Here is an 18619-nt window from a genome sequence, read left to right as displayed (position 1 = left end):
ACAAATACTGAAAATATCCATAACCACATTTTTAAATTTATCTACAATGCTAGGCATTTTGAGAAATTTATATGTAAAAAAGTGAAAGCCAAAGAAACATATGACATTTCTTAGAATAGTAATGGCTATTAGTTAGTTCCTCTAATTGAAAACCGTTCTATTTCTGAGAACGGAATGTTCCAGGGATGTGTGTAAATATCACTGCAAGTCTCTGTATATTAAATCCGATTGCCAATTATATTTTAATGTCACAATGTTCACAGAGTGGCGCAGTGAGCCTGGTGACAGCAGGAATTCATAACCTTTTCAATTACCCCAGTTATGGATATCAGTTATATGCAGAGAACTTATGCAGTACAAGTCATTTTTGGGGCTAGCTGCATTGTTAGACATGTTTAAATTGCTTTTAACATTAACTATAATAGGTGTCTAAAAATATCCATATAATGTAAAGTTCTAAGGAAAACAATGCTTTGCCTATGTTCACACTACACTTTTGGGTTGCCCTCAGTTCTATCACTGCTTAGATCCAGAATAGCACAGCATTCTACCCATGCCACTATCTGCAACACAAACCCAAAGCATGGTTGATCCACCCCAATGCTTAATGGTTGCCGAAATGTTCTTTTCCTGAAATTCTGTATCCCTTTCTCTCCACACATACCTTTGATCATTGTGGACAAAGAGTCCTATTCTAACCTCGTCGGTCCACGGGACTTGTTTCCAAAATGTATCAGGCTTGTTTTTAGATGCTCTTTTGCATACTTCTGTTGCTGAATTTTTTTGGTGAGGACGCAGGAGAGGTTTTCGTCTGATGACTCTCCCATGAAGGTCATATTTGTAAAGATGTCTCTGAACGTAAAACAATATACCACAACTCCAGAGTCTGATAAATCTTTCTGAAAGTCTTTTGCAGTCAAGCAGGGGTTCTGTTTTGCCTCCCCAGCAATCCTAGGAGCAGCTCTCACTGAAATTTTGCTTGACTTCGAGACCTTATCTTGACCTCCACAGTTTCTGTTAACTCTCATTTCTTAATTACATTTCAAACTGAGGAAAGGGCAACTTGTAAACGCTTTGCTACCTTCTTATAGCCTTCTCCTACTTTGTGGACCTCCACCATTTTCAGAGTGCTAGGCAGCTGCTTAGAAGAACCCATAGCTGCTGTTTTTTGCCACAAGGTTAGAGGAGGCTGGGAAATTTGCATCACCTGGCCTTGCCTAACGAAGGCTCTAACTTGATTTTTTGACAGCGGTCTCGGCCATGTTTGAATTGCCTCCACTTTCCGGATTTGGGGTTTGATCTCGCCTCTACCCACTACATATCCCAGGTATTTGGCTTCTTCTTTCCCCAAGGCACATTTATTTGGGTTTATTGAAAACACCACCTTCCTTAGAGCATCAAACACTGCCTGGACCTTTTCCTTGATGACTCTCCCAGTCCGGGGTGAAGATAACAATATTGTCCAGGTATGCCGCAGCGCACTGCTTATGGGGTGCAAGGATTCTATCCTTAGCTCTCTGGAAGCCCCCTTGCAGGCCAAATGGCATCCAGACATACTGAAAGCATCCGTCCGCCATAGAAAACGCAGTCTTCTCCTTGGCTTCCTGTGCCATGGGGATCTGCCAAAATCCCTTCGTCAAATCCAAGGTGGTTATATACCTTGCAGGCCCAAATCTCTCGAGTAGTTCATCGACGCGTGGCAATGGATATGCGTCAAACTTGGAGACCTCATTCAACTTCCGATAGTTGTTGCAGAACCTCCACTCACCATCGGGCTTTGGCCCCAGGACAATCAGGCATGACCCACTGCTCTTGGATTCCTCAATGACCCCGAGTTTTAACATGCGCTCCACCTCCTTGGAGATTGCTTCTCGACGGGCCTCTGGAATCCGATAAGGCTTCACGTTTAAGCGCACATGTGGCTCCATCAGAACTTAGCAGAACTTAGTGTTCTACGACCTACGTGCACCCCGGCAATTCCGAGAACAGGTCCCTGTTCTTCTGAAGCAACTCCCAGCTATGCTGATTCTGGCCTTCGACAGTGTCTCCGCTATGGCAACACCTCCAACTTGGCCTTCTGGATGGCCAGGCAAGCACGAAGTTTCAGCCAGCTCTCTGTATTGCCATGGCTTGATGAGGTTGACATGGTAGAACTCATATGGTTTCTATCTTCCTGGTTGATGAATCTTATAATTTATATCACCAAGCTTCTCCACCACCTCATACGGCCCTTGCCATTTGGCCAAGAACTTGCTCTCCACAGTAGGAATTAGCACAAGAACTCGTTCTCCCGGATTGAACTGCCTCACTCTAGCTAACTGGCTGTAGACCCTGGCCTTAGCTTCTTGTGCCTGGAGGAGATGTCCTTTTATGTTGGGCATCACCTTTGCAATCCTCTGCTGCATCAGTGCCACGTGCTCAATGAGTCTTCTGTGGGGCGTGACTTTGGCTTCCCAGGTTTCCTTGGCTATATCTATGAGACCTCACTGATGTCGGCTATACAAAAGTTCAAATGGCGAGCATCCCATAGAGGCCTGTGGAATCTCACAAATGGAGAACAACAGATACGGTAAGAGACAGTCCAGGTCTCTAACATCCTTTTCTATGGCTTTGCTCAGCATGCTCTTTAGTGTTTTGTTAAACCTTTCGACAAGGCTATCTGTCTGAGGATGGTACACTAAAGTCCTCAACTGGGAGATATGCAGGACCTTGCATAACTCCCTCATCACCTTACTCATAAAAAGTGTTCCCTGGTCGGTCAGGATCTCCTTTGGTAAAGCTGTCCAGGAAAAGACGTGGACCAATTCGCGGGCTATACTTTTTGGGGAGGAATTTCTCAGGGGAATTGCTTCAGGATAGCATGTGGTATAGTCCAGGATGACCAATATGTATTGATGCCCACCAGCAGATTTAACCAGGGGTCCGACCAAGTCCATAGCAATTCTCTCAAACGGCACTTCAATAATGGGCAATGGCATGAGGGGACTTCGAAAGTGAGAGGTGGGGGCGGTTAACTGACACATAGGGCAGGACCTGCATTAGTTTAATATTTCCCTATGACACCCGGGCCAATAGAACCTTTGCACGATCCGTTCCTGCGTTTTTTCCACTCTCAGATGAGCCCCAAAGATGTCTGAATGGGCCATGTCCAACACCGTCCTTCTATAGGGGCCCGCCACTATTAACTATTCCACCAGCTCCACCCTCACTTTCGTGACCCGATACAACAACTCCCCACTCATCATAAAATAGGGCTCCTGTGCAACCCCATTATGTAGGTGACATTGTTAAAGGCTTCTTCCAGAGTTTCTTTCAGAGTTTGGTCCCTATGTTCGGCAGACCCAAAATTCTCACTGGTTACGCCTAATTCCGGTGTCAGACTCAGGGGACACTTCCTCCTCATCCCCCACAAGGACACAAAAGGGAAATCTATCTGCCTCTGGATGTGTGATCCCTTATTAGGGTTCACTGGTTCCCTTTTCACACCAGCGAACTCAGAACCCTTCCCCCACAGAAAATAAAAGTCCCGGCATATAATAATAAGGTGCAACAAGTCCTGAATGACGCCGACCTCATGGGACACAGTACTGTGGGTCATTTCAATGTCCCCTTAGCATTACCATATAAGCACCGAACACCGACTTTTTTCCCCGGAATCAGTTGGAGAGTAAGGGTGGCCCTCACAAGGGTCACTAGACTCCTGGAATCTAGCAGTACCGTTACCTCCCTCCTGTTCACCTTCATGGGACATGCTTGAGGCCCTTCACTGAGGGGACAGTTCACACTGCAGACCTGATACGCATAATATGAACATTGGCGTCCTATGCTGCAGTCCATCTGCTCTGGGGTCAGGGGACAACGAGTGGCTATAGGCCTGGGCCGTGGCACCTCCAGCAAACAACATCACCCATAGGAACCTTGGGGACCACCTCCCTCGACCTTTTAGACCTTGGATGCCCCACCCCCTTTTGGGTCCTCCACCCCATGTTGGGAGCCTCAGTATCGAGTGGGCTGCCTTCCCAAGGAGCCTTCAATCCCCTGTTATCTCTCGACCAGTCCGACCAGTTCATCGGCATTCTGGGGAATACCCTGGGCAACCCAAGTCTGTATGGGCCTCGGCAGGGAGTGCACAGAACTGGTCCACACCACCCGTTCTACCATCTGGGCAGGCGTAGAGGACTCTGGTTGCAGCCACTTCTGGACCAGGTGCAACAGGTCAAACATTTGGGGGTGAGGTGGTTTGTCCTGGTGATACGCCCAGCAGTGAACTCACTGTACCTTGATAGTCATTGTCACCCCAAGAGCAGCTCCACTCTCAGTTTCTCTCTCACTTGCTTCTTCTCCCTTCAATGTCTCACACAGACTGACTAACTCCTCCTCCAGACCATAACTTATAGAGAAGCTACCCTGAAACCGGGTCTAGAGCTCCCCCTTCTGGCCTGGAGTCAGGAAAGTGTTGTATGCTAGTGTTACCTGCTAAGGAGACTCCTTCTCGCTTCCAGGCATGGCATCACCCTCCTCGGGAGGCAGGCAATACCACTGTGGCATCCGGATTCCTGGGGTGCCACAGTTACAATCCAGGAGATGAGTAACTCTTAACATACTAGTTTAAAACATTATTATTTATTATATTATCTTAACATACCAGTCACCTCTCTCCAACCCATTGATTTCTATGCATCAGTTATCAGCTCACCCCACCACTCCTTCTCATCTTCTGAACAGATGAAGTTCTAAATCACCAGCCCCTCAGATTTCACAGCAGATCTGCTAATCTCAGCTCTCTGGTCTTGCTGGACCGGAGATGTGCGCTTGTTCAAATGCCTTGCTATCACTATGTATAAATACAGTGCTAGCAGTGCACACTCCAGAATGAACCACTGATATGTGAATGTGTTATAGCAGAACGTGTGCTGAGCTTTTTAGTTCTACTAGTACTACAGCTCTGCTATTCACCAGAACTGTCACTCAAGGAAACCCTCAATTGTCACCCTGCTAGAAACCAGGAAGTAAGGAAACTGCATAGCTCGGAGCTGCTCAAGAGACAACTTGAGAAAATCCCTAGAAGTCAAACTGGATGGTATTTATAATGCTGTTTTTTTTCCACCTCAAGAGAATTATATATTTTGAGGATAAAAAGTTGACTAATAATTCTTCCAGCTAAGAATTGTTTGAAGTACAGTGATAGTAAAATTATTGATAAAAACACACCACCTAAACATTGTGGTCCTATTATACCACAGTCAGAGCAATAACAGTAAAATAAACTACGGTACCTGTTGTCCAGATGGATTTTCTAAAAACTCCTGTGTTTCTGAAGATGTAGCTAGGTAGGAATGACAGTCACATTCACATCTGGAAAGGACAGAAGTAATAAACCTGTGTTAATTATCACAATCCACAAAACATGTTATTACCACTAAACAGAATAGATTAAAGAAGATCTCTCAACTTTACTAATATTTTAATTACCCTTTAAAAAATTGTTTTTAATCTTCATCATAATTTCTTATAACTAGGCATTGTGCTGTTATCATATTATTCCTTATATCCTTCGGAGTGGTATATCCCTACAAAGTCAACACTGACTTGACAGTATATATGGACCAGCTCCCAACTGACAAATGCCAGTTGTCAACCTTCTCATACATTTCTAGAAGTCAAGGCAGAAATTTAAGAAAAAAATGCCAGTATTGGTATATTACCGGGATTCTGTGAATTTACTAAAACTAACATTTCAGGAGAGCTGGGTAGCTCAGCTGAAAATGTTGGCTCATCAATATAACATTGCTTTTCTAGCCTTAAAGCATACATATTTTTTATATATTTTTTTTCTATTCATTGATAATGTATGGAAAAATATTTAAAACTTTTAATATATTTTTTTATTTTATTTAAGAAAAAATGCCTTTCCCCATTATGGCTATGTTAACATTATATTTGACACCACAATTGAGATTCCATTAGCGGTTTCCTTATAAAACACATAATTTGGATGGAACTCCTGAGGAAGCCATTCACTCTACTGAGGTAGCCAAAGTCATCCTTTATTCTGTCTGGTCACTGTTTTAGCAGAGTCCATCTTAATTAGGAAGACACAAAAGCATGGTAAAGGCTCTGTTGGGGGATAAAGAGGTTGTCCAGTCTAAATCGATAAGTCTACAGTCATTCTCTAATTGATCAAAACCTGTGCGCTCATTGTAAAAACTTGACCGCTATGAGTCATGAAAGTAGTTAGCGCTCATTAGTCAATGATAATATTACACAAAGAGGGAGGAGGGAGGGTGAAGAGCAATATAGAGGCTGCCTGTACACATATAAGTGCCTAAATACTGTGGAATGAGTTTCTGGTGCGTATTGAAGATGTCCACTACTTGGACAACTTCTCATTCCCCATGCTTTTACCTAATAAAAAAGCCTATACTCACCTCCCGTGAAAGCACTGTTTCCCTAATGTTGGCACTCGCTCTCCCCGTGGCTCTCATTTTGTTGTTGTGACACGTGACCCCGGCGCCCAATCAGCACTGGCATCACTGTCCCCACTTCCTGTCGAATTGAACATGAAGAGGAAATGAGAGATCAGCTGCAGCCCGGACTTCCTGTTAATGTTCGATTTGTCCAAAGGCGGGGACAGTAACGCCAGCGTTGATTGGGCGCTGAGGTCACATGTCAGAACGATCACACAAGAGCCCGAGGGAGAGCAAGTGCTGACACCACTGGAGTGGCGCCAGCAAAGGAGGTGAGTATAGGCTTTTTTATTGTATGGGGGCCAAACATTTAGATCAAGAAGGGATTGTCCAAGTAGTGAACAGCCCCTTTACATAATCTCATCTCTCTGTTTCTGTGACGGTTGTTTCCATCCACTGTTTACATCCAACCGGCGCTGGAGCTGCAAATGACTGATACGTGGGATGCAGGACCAGATATTGATGCCATATCTAAAGAATACATCTCCCATATGGTACAGATTGTATCAGGCTGGACGGTGGTGACACAAATGAAAAGTAATCTCATTATGCATTTCATGAGATATTTGCTCGGGCAAGTAGCTGGAATAAGACAAATACATTATGCGTTCTACCTCTGCCTTTCCATATTTCTTGATTCAGAGGACAAGCTCTCCTTGTCTTTACTTCCACCACTGGAGGATTCGCATTGATGAAGAATCGCCTTATTCTGCTGGAAACATTCACAGAAAACATTATATACGTGCCGATCAGTGCATATTATAAATCTATAATCTCAGCACAGGTGCAGCTATCGGAGGTGCGGACCCTGGTGAAAGCCCATCTGCCACATATGATGATATCTGTATTTTTAAAGACGCTTGGTGCGAAGGGGCCCTATCACAGATTTGACTCTGAGACTCAGGAGCTTGACTTTAATCTATGAATATTAATTACGTAAGCCATGTTTAACGTCATTTGTGAACATTTTGATTGGTACGGAATATTTCAATTATTAGCTTTATTATTATTTAGACAGAATATTTCAAAGAAAAATGTTCCACCTCGATATCTTTTTTAATATTAAAATGCATGCGCAGGTTACCTGTCATATGCGTTTAGATATACGACCCAAGAACTTAGCTTTAATGCGATCGTCCGCTTTATCTTTATTTTAACAATTGTGTAGGTACACTATATTATCGCACCTGCAGGATAGATTCACCACTCCCTAGAAAATGTTTCCACTGCTGCAGAGTCCAGTGGTGGCAGCTTTACATCACTCCATCCAACGCTTTGCATTGTGCTTGGTGATATATGGGTGACGAGGGAAGATTTAGGAGGGAAGAAATGTCATGAGTGGACTTGTTACCCCACGCAGGTATCAGTGAGCTCTTTACCACCAGCCATTCTGTCACATGTTAGTAAATGCAGACAGCATGGTGATGGGCTGGATGTTACACACAGGTCACAAGGGATCGGGTGTTATACACTGGGGGCAATGGGACTGCATGACTAATGACAATGATCAAGACGTTTGTCCCAATACTGCTACTTGAGTACATCAAATTTATTCCATAAAATAGTGACTACAAAAACTATGGCCCCAATTCGTCGAGACAAGCCAGTCTTACTTAAGGTTGCGCTGCAGTAAGAAGCACCAAATTCATTAAGACATGTGTTCCTCTTCATGAATTTCACCGGTATGCGTAATAGACAGAAATGTAATCCAATCAGAGACACTTCCGTCTTGATGGAAGCCACCTTCGTGGCTGAAATGATGAGAATTTTGTCAGCTGAGCTCGGCCATGCACAGACTTTTCAAAACATCGTCGAAGCTGGCTTTGACTGGTGCAAAAATTATGGCAAAAACTGTTCATTGACTTGGGGGTCTATGGCTCTTGGAAGGTGTTGAAGAACAAATATTAAGTGTTAAAAGCCTAAAATAAGCCAGTCTTGAAGGTGTTAAATTAGATATTACGATATCAATGCGTGTATTAGTGGGGGCTAACCATGGCTCTACCACTGATCAATAGAATAAGCCTGGCAGTTTAGCTCGGCCCCATTCACACCTGCAGTTTTGTACTAGTGTAAACAATAAAGGAGCATCAATGGAGCACTAAGATCTCTCCATTCGGCTGATCGTCATCGACCCTATCGGTCAGAACTCCACCAATGAACCATTGTCGGATTGGATAGGTCATCACTAGTGATGAGCGAATAGACTCGTTACTCGAGATTTCCCGACCATGCTCGGGTGTCCTCCTAGTATTTTTTAGTGCTCGGAGTTTTAGTTTTTAGCGCCGCAGCTGAATGATTTACATCTGTTAGCCAGCATAAGTACATGTGGGGATTCCCTAGCATCCAGGCAACCCCCACATGTACTTTATGCTGGCTAACAGATGTAAATCATTCAGCTGCAGGACTAAAAACTAAATCTCTGAGCACTAAAAAATACTCGGAGGACCCCCGAGCGTGCTCGAGAAATCTCGGGTAACGAGTATATTCGATGATCACTAGTCATCACTATTAAACTTTACACCTATAAACAAAGAGTGACGTTTTCTGCAGTAGTTGTAATGGTGGTTTTATTAGTCGTCACCCAATTACATGAACGGCCCCTGACTTACCTTACATATGGAGTCCTGAAGTTTACCATAAAGTGCATCTCTTTCTTCTACCAAAAGTTTTCTCTCATATTCATTCTTCTTTTTCAGCTCGTCTATGTGCATATCGTGAACCTGTAATGATGTAAAGCACGCAGAGCCAGCGTTGGAACCTCGGTGCTATTAGATTGAAGGCTAAATTAAATTTCAGAGACAAAATCACAAATAATGAGAAAATGATTTTTGATATTAGCATACTGCTGGTGTTAGCCCCAGTACACACTCGGCTTATTTTCTACAGATTTTTTGTTGCACGTACATGGGGGAAGACCTAAAATAAGTCTGTAGGTTATATGTACGGAGATAGCGGTCACCAAGGAAAGTTGCCAAGTGGATGCTGGACCACTTGATTCAAAATACACATTGTTAAAGGGAGGAGGCTTCAAAATAAGAAATCAAAAATACATTTTTATTAAATACTATGAAACATTAATTTTATCTTCTGAATTAAGAGCTGGTCCTACAAGTAAACATTAATGTATTTTACTTTGTTATTTACGTCGTTATTTACTTTACTTTGCTATTTCCTTCATTTATTCACTGCGTTAGATCACACCATGGGCGGACATACTATTGATGCAACCTGTGCAGCTGCATAAGGGCCTAAGACATAAGGGGGCCACTAACATCTCCAAAGCAATTGGCTTGTCGGAGTACGATGTGCCAAAACCATTAAGGCAACGTTCCCACGAGGAGTTTTTAGTGAGCTTTTCTGCACCCATTAAGCAAAATAGGTTACTTCCAATAGGTAGTGCTGGAGTTCTGGTCCTTTTCCTGTATAAAGAGACAATTTGCACATTTAATTTCCCAAACGAGCATGCATGGCTTATAAGTCTCCACACTCTAACATGCCAGACCTGGCTTGTCAGTGTTTACAAGGAGAAACATTACTTCTTAGACCCCTTGCATTTTTTTTCCGGAAATACTCAGTGTAGAAAACTCACCAAAAACGTTTTGTGAGAACGTAGCCTAAGAGGTGCAAGCTACTTATTGAAATAGGCGCATCTTTTCAGTGGCATGCGCCTCCATGGCCCTCAACAGTCAGAAACTGGACTAGCACTTCTGGCATTAAAAAAAAACTATATTTTTGGTGAATTTGACTGATGAACATAGCTGTGCCCCATCCTGGCTCCTCTCTACATCCTCCCGTTTTTGTGTAAGGTTCACATTGCGTTAGTGGGTGTCCGCTAACGGAATCTGTTACATGGCGCAATTGTCGCAATTAACGCTATGTAACAGATCCGTTAGCGCACCCATTGACTGCAATGTGCTAACGGATCGCTAACGCATCGCTAACGTATGCCTTTTTTGACTTCTGACTTGGTGACAAGTCCTCGTTAAGAATATAATAGTGTATATTGGATGAGTTGTATCATCTAAATTGTTACTAAAACAGAAACATTTTAAAGGGGTTGTCCGGCCTTAGGGTACAAGTCTGCCATCCCTTTTTGTTACTGTAGACTTGCGATCACTCATAGTTTGCGGAACAGCGGGCGTGTGATTGCAAGTATGCGATTTGCATACAGGCGATCACATGCCGACTAGACGTGTGCGCCTCCCTCAATGCAAGTGTATTGAGCAAGGCCAGACACATCTAGTCGGAATGTGTCCAAAAGTATGTAAATCACATACTTGTGGTTCCATGGCCGCCAGCACCAAGGAATCCTCTCAGCGCGTAGTGCACATGCTGTGAGGATTCGCAAGTCTACAGTCGCATATAGTAACTGCAGACTTGTACACTAAGGCCACATAACCCTTTTCATTCTCTGTGAAGGCAGAACATGGTTGAAGATCCTACAGTACTTTCTGCAGTCGCCTCTTCTCTTCCTCCATGGATGTCCGGATGGATTTGATCTCGGCCACATGTATTTTCGTTATGTCTTCTCGGCTCTTGGAGTGCTGCTCTCTTAGATGCTTTGTCTCTGTCTCTTTCTGCCGTTTTGTTTTACCGATGTCCTCTTTGTGCTGTTTCAGAACAGCGTGTTCTCTCGAGTACTAGTATATGAAAAGATAAACAACAGACATGTAGAGAGGTGAGACGGACATGTTGTTCATCCTAGCGAGGCATCTGACAGTACATTAGCGAGTGTAATAAAGGCAGTCTGTGTTGACCTTGCAAAACTGCCGACAGCGGAATATAGGAGATATGTGGAGGTGTTAAAACAGACTTTTGTCTACAGTTCTAGCAGCAAAATGTAAAAGCAACGAAGAGTTATGAAAATGAAGAATAATTCAGGTGCATCAGCCTTGTAAGTTCTCCGATGGTGGTCCCTAAGTTCACATGAGCGTATAAAAAATCATCTGCTTATCATCCAGAAAACTTGGACGTTTTTTTTTCTCTCATTTGTCATCCATGTGCAATCCGCTTTTATACATCAGCAATTATTAAAAATGAAAAGAGTAAGGCTTCTTTAACACTTACCGGGGTTTTTGCGGCCCATTATTGCGCTACTTTTTTGCGGGCCGTATCGCTGCAATTTTCTCTGTCTGCCTCAATAACAGACAGCAAAAAACTTGTGGATCGCCTTTTTTCGGGTTTCCAATACTATAGAAAAAGTATTGGGAAAAAAAACGGCTTCCCGCAAAACCAGAAGTCATGGTGCACCGCAAAAACAAGCTTCCGTTGTTTTTGCGACCCCATTGATTTTCAATAGGCGCTGTGTCCGTAAGCTGTGAAAAAGATTAAGCAGGCTCGATATTTTATCACCCCGTAAATACGGCCATACGGCGAATGGCGCACCGTGAAATTATTGTGAACTGTTTTTGCGACCCCATAGAAATCTATTGGGGCCGCAAAAACGGGCCGTAAAAACATGGTATGTGTAAAAGAAGCCTAAATACAGTTTTCTGTGTAAAAAAAAAACAAACAAAACAAAGTATTCATCAAAGTCAGATCCCCTGTGGTGACTCCGCATGGGATCTGATTTTTTTTTTTGCGCACTCATACACTTGAATATTCGAGTCTCATCTGATGCCTGGAAGAAACTAATGCAGGCTGTGATTTTTTTTTTCAAGAGCAGATTCAGTCCATAAAAAAAATGCTCATCTGAATAGCCAAATTGAACACCATTGGTCCTAGTGTGATCCATTTTTTCACAGACAGCACGCGGACTAATAATACGGTCATGGAAGCCTACCCTAAGACTGCAGCGCTTCACCACTCTTCCCCTCTGCTCTCGAGTCATGGCTGTAAAGGGCTCCTGGTCGGACATTACATTTGTCTCTCAACATCAAGGTGGATGGGTTGTGAAGCTTTTCAAGGGTTATTCTCCTGATAATCAATTGTTTAATATTGCTCAAGAAAAGTAGGATGTTCAGTTCTATTGTTTATCAATGCCCATTGTCTAGATCTCTTAGGCAAGAAGTAAAGTGCTTACAAGCTCTTTTCTTTTGAGCTTCTAATCACTGCTCTGAAGCAGGCACAATCGTTGGAGCATGATGATCCTGATCGGGCCAACTTGCGCTTCTACCATGCCATTTACCCAAACTGTTCCTCAAACAGGAGAACACTACCACGCTGGCAAGAAGGAGCGGGGAAGCTGAAGAAAGATATGCTCCAGTTAAAAAGATGGCACAACCCCTTTAAAGCAAAAAGTGGGCCCCAAAAAGATCTGACAGCTGACATCCTCCTCCAAGACACAGTAAACATATTACAAACATAGCAGGCATAATAGTTAAAAAATCATTACAAATATACTCCACCAATATATGATAGTGAGTATATACTAATTTATTATTGAATATAATCAGTCCAAAACATAGCAATATAGATCGTAGGTGGCCAATGGCCAGTTATTATATTCCAGTGAATTGTCTTACCACAAGATTATAAGCCTAGGTTTCATAGTATTCAAAGTGTCAGTTTAAATAATCTAATCACCAAATATATATATCTTAGAGCAAGGTCAAAACTCCATAGATATTTTTAGACAAGTTTTCCTGCATGTGGTAGAAGAGCCACCTCTACGCACGTTTCACTGCACCAACGTGTTTTCATCAGGAGCTTATATATTTACTAGCTATTGAACCCGTTCTATGCCCGGGTGGCGAGCTTTTATATTGGTATATGGTCTCCATCCTGTCATGTGCTGTTCCATCCTGCGTCCCCATCCTGTCATGTGCTGCTCCATCCTGCGTCCCCATCCTGTCATGTGCTGCTCCATCCTGCGCCCCCATCCTGTCATGTGCTGCACCCATCCTGCATCCCCATCCTGTCATGTGCTGCTCCATTCTGCGCCCCCATTCTGTCATGTGCTGCTCCATCCTGCATCCCCATCCTGTCATGTGCTGCTCCCATCCTGCGCCCCCGTTCTGTCATGTGCTGCTCCCATCCTGCGCCTCCATTCTGTCATTTGCTGCTCCCATCCTGTCATGTGCTGCTCCCATCCTGCGCCCCCGTTCTGTCATGTGCTGCTCCCATCCTGCGCCCCCATTCTGTCATGTGCTGCTCCATCCTGCGTCCCCATCCTGTCATGTGCTGCTCCATCCTGCGTCCCCATCCTGTCATGTGCTGCTCCATCCTGCGCCCCCATCCTGTCATGTGCTGCTCCCATCCTGCATCCCCATCCTGTCATGTGCTGCTCCATTCTGCGCCCCCATTCTGTCATGTGCTGCTCCATCCTGCATCCCCATCCTGTCATGTGCTGCTCCCATCCTGCGCCCCCGTTCTGTCATGTGCTGCTCCCATCCTGCGCCTCCATTCTGTCATTTGCTGCTCCCATCCTGTCATGTGCTGCTCCCATCCTGCGCCCCCGTTCTGTCATGTGCTGCTCCCATCCTGCGCCCCCATTCTGTCATGTGCTGCTCCCATCCTGCGCCCCCGTTCTGTCATGTGCTGCTCCCATCCTGCGCCCCCGTTCTGTCATATGCTGCTCCCATCCTGCGCCCCCGTTCGGTCATGTGCTGCTCCCATCCTGTCATGTGCTGCTCCCATCCTGCGCCCCCGTTCTGTCATGTGCTGCTCCCATCCTGCACCCCCGTTCTGTCATGTGCTGCTCCTATCCTGCGCCCCCGTTCTGTCATGTGCTGCTCCCATCCTGCGCCCTCGTTCTGTCATGTGCTGCTCCCATCCTGCGCCCCCGTTCTGTCATGTGCTGCTCCCATTCTGCGCCCCCGTTCTGTCATGTGCTGCTCCCATCCTGCACCCCCGTTCTGCTATTTGCTGCTCCCATCCTGTCATGTGCTGCTCCCATCCTGCACCCCTGTTCTGTCATGTGCTGCTCCCATCCTGCGCCCCCGTTCTGTCATGTGCTGCTCCCATCCTGCGGCACCGTTCTTTAATTTGCTGCTCCCATCCATACGCCCCATACGCTGCTCCATAAGATGCTCCATAGTATATGCCCCGTATCAGGTGGCGTAAGTAACAAATAGCTGTGGCATGAAGTGCCACAGCCTCATGCCACAGCAATTTGTTACTTGCGCCACCTGATTCCTTTCCGCCGCCATTTTCTTGGTCCTCCTGCTGGCGGAATCGGCGCCTGTGCAGTCCGCGCTTTCCGGCGCCATTTTCTTGAAGACACACCTGCAGTGTGTCTTCAAGAAAATGGCGCTGGAAAGCGCGGACTGCGCAGGCGCCGATTCCGGCAGCAGGACCAAGAAAATGGCGGCGGAAAGGAATCAGGTGGCGTAAATAACAAATTGCTGTGGCATGAAGTGCCACAGCTTCATGCCACAGCAATTTGTTACTTACGCCATTCCTTTCCGCCCATTTTCTTCGTCCTCCTGCTGCCGGAATCGGCGCCTGCGCAGTCCGCGCTTTCCGGCGCCATTTTCTTGAAGACACACCTGCAGTGTGTCTTCAAGAAAATGGCGCCGGCAGTGTGTCTTCAAGAAAATGGCGCCGGAAAGCGCGGACTGCGCAGGCGCCGATTCCGGCAGCAGGACCAAGAAAATGGCGGCGGAAAGGAATCAAGTGGCGTAAATAACAAATTGCTGTGGCATGAAGTGTCACAGCTTCATGCCACAGCAATTTGTTACTTACGCCATTCCTTTCCGCCCATTTTCTTCGTCCTCCTGCTGCCGGAATCGGCGCCTGCGCAGTCCGCGCTTTCCGGCGCCATTTTCTTGAAGACACACCTGCAGTGGAGCCGAAGTGTGTCTTCAAGAAAATGGCGCCGGAAAGCGCGGACTGCGCAGGCGCCGATTCCTGTTGCCGGAATCGGCGCCTGTGCAGTCCGCGCTTTCCGGCGCCATTTTCTTGAAGACACACCTGCAGTGGAGCCGAAGTGTGTCTTCAAGAAAATGGCGCCGGAAAGCGCGGACTGCGCAGGCGCCGATTCCTGTTGCCGGAATCGGCGCCTGCGCAGTCCGCGCTTTCCGGCGCCATTTTCTTGAAGACACACTCCGGCTCCTCTGCCTGTGACTGGTCAGAGGGCGGCGCCGGCGCGCATTAAGCGCATCATCGCGCCCTCTGAACTGTCACAGCAGAGGAGCCGGGAGACGGAGCCGCACGCAGCGCTGAAAGGGGAAAGGTGAATATACTTAGCCTCCTGGCGGTCCCTGACTCTCTGGTGGAGATCGCGGTATGCGTTCAGTGCTTACGCATACCGCGATCTCCTGGGAGCGTCACTCTGTGGGGGCCAGACTGCGCCGGCGCTTGCGCCTGCGCAGTCTATAAAGGCTTTGGACAGAGTGACGCTCCCAGCGTTATATTATAGATGATGATGTCTTAAAAAGGTTCTCTCCTTAGCAACTCAGATCTCCGCAGTGTCCCAAAGTTTCCTTACGTCCTGGTTTTGGCCGGGGCGGGCTCTCCTCCTTGAGTGATAACTCTGGTGAGTAGCAGAACTGTAGTATTAGTAGAATTATAAATCTCAGCACAAGTTCTGCTGTAGCACATTCAGTTATCAGTGGTTTGTTATGAGACTTCACTGTTATCACTGTATTTATACATAAGAGAAAGAAAATTAGAGCAGCACAAAGAAAGAGTCCAGGTTCAGAGCCCCCCAGGCAAATACCAAATCTCAATTATAAAAATCCAGAAAAATTGGAGGCAGCACACCATTTGTAGTGAAAAGGAGCTATTTAATCAGCCCAGAAAGCGACGTTTCAGTCCCACGAGGAATCTTTCAAGGTTCCTGTTGGGACCGAAATGTCGCTTTCTGGGCTGATTAAATAGCTCCTTTTCACTACAAACGGTGTGCTGCCTCCAATTTTTCTGGATTTTTTGTATTTATACATAGAAATAATAGGGCATTTGAACAAGCACTCGGCTCCAGACAGAAAGACCAGAGAGCCGAGATAAGTACACCTGCTCTAAAAGCTAAGCGCTAGTGATTTATAACTGCATCTCGTCAGAAGATGAGATGGAGGTGAGCAGCTAACTACTGTATAAAAATCAATGGGTTACAGAGAGGTGACTGGAATGTTAAGAGTTAACCCTCTCCTGGAACGTAACTACTGTGCACTCTTTGCCAGGTTCTGGAGGCCAAAAGGCATGGAAACCAGATGTACACAATAAAAGATATATGCTGTCATTGCAGGAGAATGACAGCAGATAGAAAAAGCAGCTAAATTTCAAACATGCTTATTTTATCCTGTCTAACTAACTAAAGAAATTTAATGGGAATCTGTCACCCCATTTTCCACCTATAAGCTAAGGCCTCCGCCATCAGGGGCTTATCTACAGCATTCTGTAATGCTGTAGATAAGCCCCCGATGTAACTTGAAAGATAAGAAAAACAAGTTAGATTATACTCACTCAGGGGTGGTCCCGCTGCAGTCCAGTCTGATGGGCGTCGCGGTCCGGATCCTCCCATCTTCATGCGATGACGTCCTCTTCTTTGCTTCCTGTCACAGCTCCTGCGCAGGCATACTGATTTGCCCTGTTGAGGGCAGCGCAAAATACTGCAGTGCGCCAGGAAAGGTCAGAGAGGCCCGGCGCATGCGCACTGCAGTACTTTACGCTGTCCTCAACAGTGCAAATCAGTATGCCTGCGCAGGAGCCGTGACAGGAAGCAAAGAAGAGGACGTCATCGTATGAAGATGGGAGGCGCTGGACCCGGACCGCGACGCCCATCGGACCGAACCGGGACCGCTCCTGGGTGAGTATAACCTAACTTGTTTTTCTTATCTTTCAGGTTACATCGGGGGCTTATCTACAACATTACAGAATGCTATACATAAGCCCCTGATGGCGGTGGCCTTAGCTTATATGCGAAAAATGGGGTGACAGATTCTCTTTAATAACTTGAGTACGGTATATCCCTACTAATGTGCCTGCTATGTGGGCAATATTTTTACTATCCTAGGGGGCAGCTGTTAGATCTTTTTAGGGCTCATCGTTCTTTTATTCTATATTTAATTTTTATTGGTATTTTGATGATAATAACGGAAATTTTAATACAATTTAGTGGCTTTGATACTTTTTTGTTGTAGTCGTGGTTTTAATAGTCCAATATTAGACTGGTACACAACACCCACATATCGCTGTTTGTTACTACCAGTTACCATTCGTTTTTTCCCTAGCCAGATTGGTAAAAATCACTTGGACATTAAGCACGATGTGTTTGAATTATAGGGCTCAGAAAGGGTTCAATACAGTCCTAGGAGACCTCAGAGTGTTCCACATGTATTTTCCATATAAAAGGAGGCTTTTCGGTATTGTTATTCGATATTTTGGGGAAAAGTCAGCAAATTGTGTGAATGTGAATTTTACACAATTCGCCCAATTCTAATATTATTATATGTTTGCAGCAGTGATGAGCAGAAAAAAAAAGGCTAGCGAGATTATTTCAGTCTTATACCTTGCCAATCTCAAATCCCGAGTTTAGATTCTCGCCTTCGTGGCAAATAAAGATGTCTCATCTTATGTTCTTCATGATCTGACAGAAAGTTCTTGGATTTGTTTCCTTGCTCTCGGTACATTAGCGGCTTACCTGTTTAGAATTCACAACGTCGCCGACGTCTCTCTTACTGGCAGGAGTTTTCCGCGCCGGTTTCTGCTGAGGTTGATCTATTTGACTTTTTAATTCCGCGATTTCAGTGACAGCTGCTTTATGTGCACTCGAGATACTCTTCATCTGTTCTGTCAAAACAAAGCAATGCATTATTGATTTACCACATTGCAGCCGGCAGAAGATCCAGAGGCCAGCACGAAGGGTTAACGAGTACTACCTGTCTGCTTCTGGATCTCACTCTCTTGCTGTAATAATCTCTGTTTTGCTACTGAAAGCTCCTCTGCTGCATTTCTCTGAACGCTCCTGGATTCGGCTAGCTCCTCTTCTTTCTGTCTCAGCTGGGCTTCCAAATCCTAGGGGAAAAAACGCGTTATCTTTATCATTACACTTTAACGTCTGTGCGATTTTCCGTTTTTCGTTTTTTTCCTCCGCTTCTTCCAAGAGCCATAATTTCTTTTTATTTTCCAGCCATATAGCAGTGTCGGGGCTTGTTTTTTGCAGGATGAGGTGTACTTTTAAATTACACCATTCATTCTGCCACAAAGTGTAATGGAAAATGGGGGAGGGGATTCTAAATGTTCAATATAAAGTAAAACTGATCTGGCAATAT

General features: G+C 45.2%; 1 protein-coding gene across 2 annotated transcripts in view; it reads right to left on the bottom strand.

Moving 5' to 3' along the window:
- FAM184B (family with sequence similarity 184 member B) overlaps positions 1-18619 on the bottom strand; it is a 137297-nt gene that overhangs the window by 24938 nt on the left and 93740 nt on the right. Inside the window, exons 3-8 of one of the 2 annotated variants that reach the window (XM_069744693.1) lie at positions 18227-18362; positions 17989-18137; positions 10916-11107; positions 9077-9187; positions 7082-7179; positions 5277-5355 (exon numbers count right to left, since the gene is read on the bottom strand). In XM_069744693.1, coding sequence (XP_069600794.1) covers positions 5277-5355; positions 7082-7179; positions 9077-9187; positions 10916-11107; positions 17989-18137; positions 18227-18362 — 765 coding nt within the window. The remainder of the gene's footprint in view (positions 1-5276; positions 5356-7081; positions 7180-9076; positions 9188-10915; positions 11108-17988; positions 18138-18226; positions 18363-18619) is intronic. The other variant, XM_069744694.1, reaches the window with a different exon arrangement.

Source organism: Ranitomeya imitator, chromosome 1 (genome assembly GCF_032444005.1).
Source record: "Ranitomeya imitator isolate aRanImi1 chromosome 1, aRanImi1.pri, whole genome shotgun sequence".
Lineage (NCBI taxonomy): Eukaryota > Metazoa > Chordata > Amphibia > Anura > Dendrobatidae > Ranitomeya > Ranitomeya imitator.
This window is presented reverse-complemented; position numbering and strand designations above follow the sequence as displayed.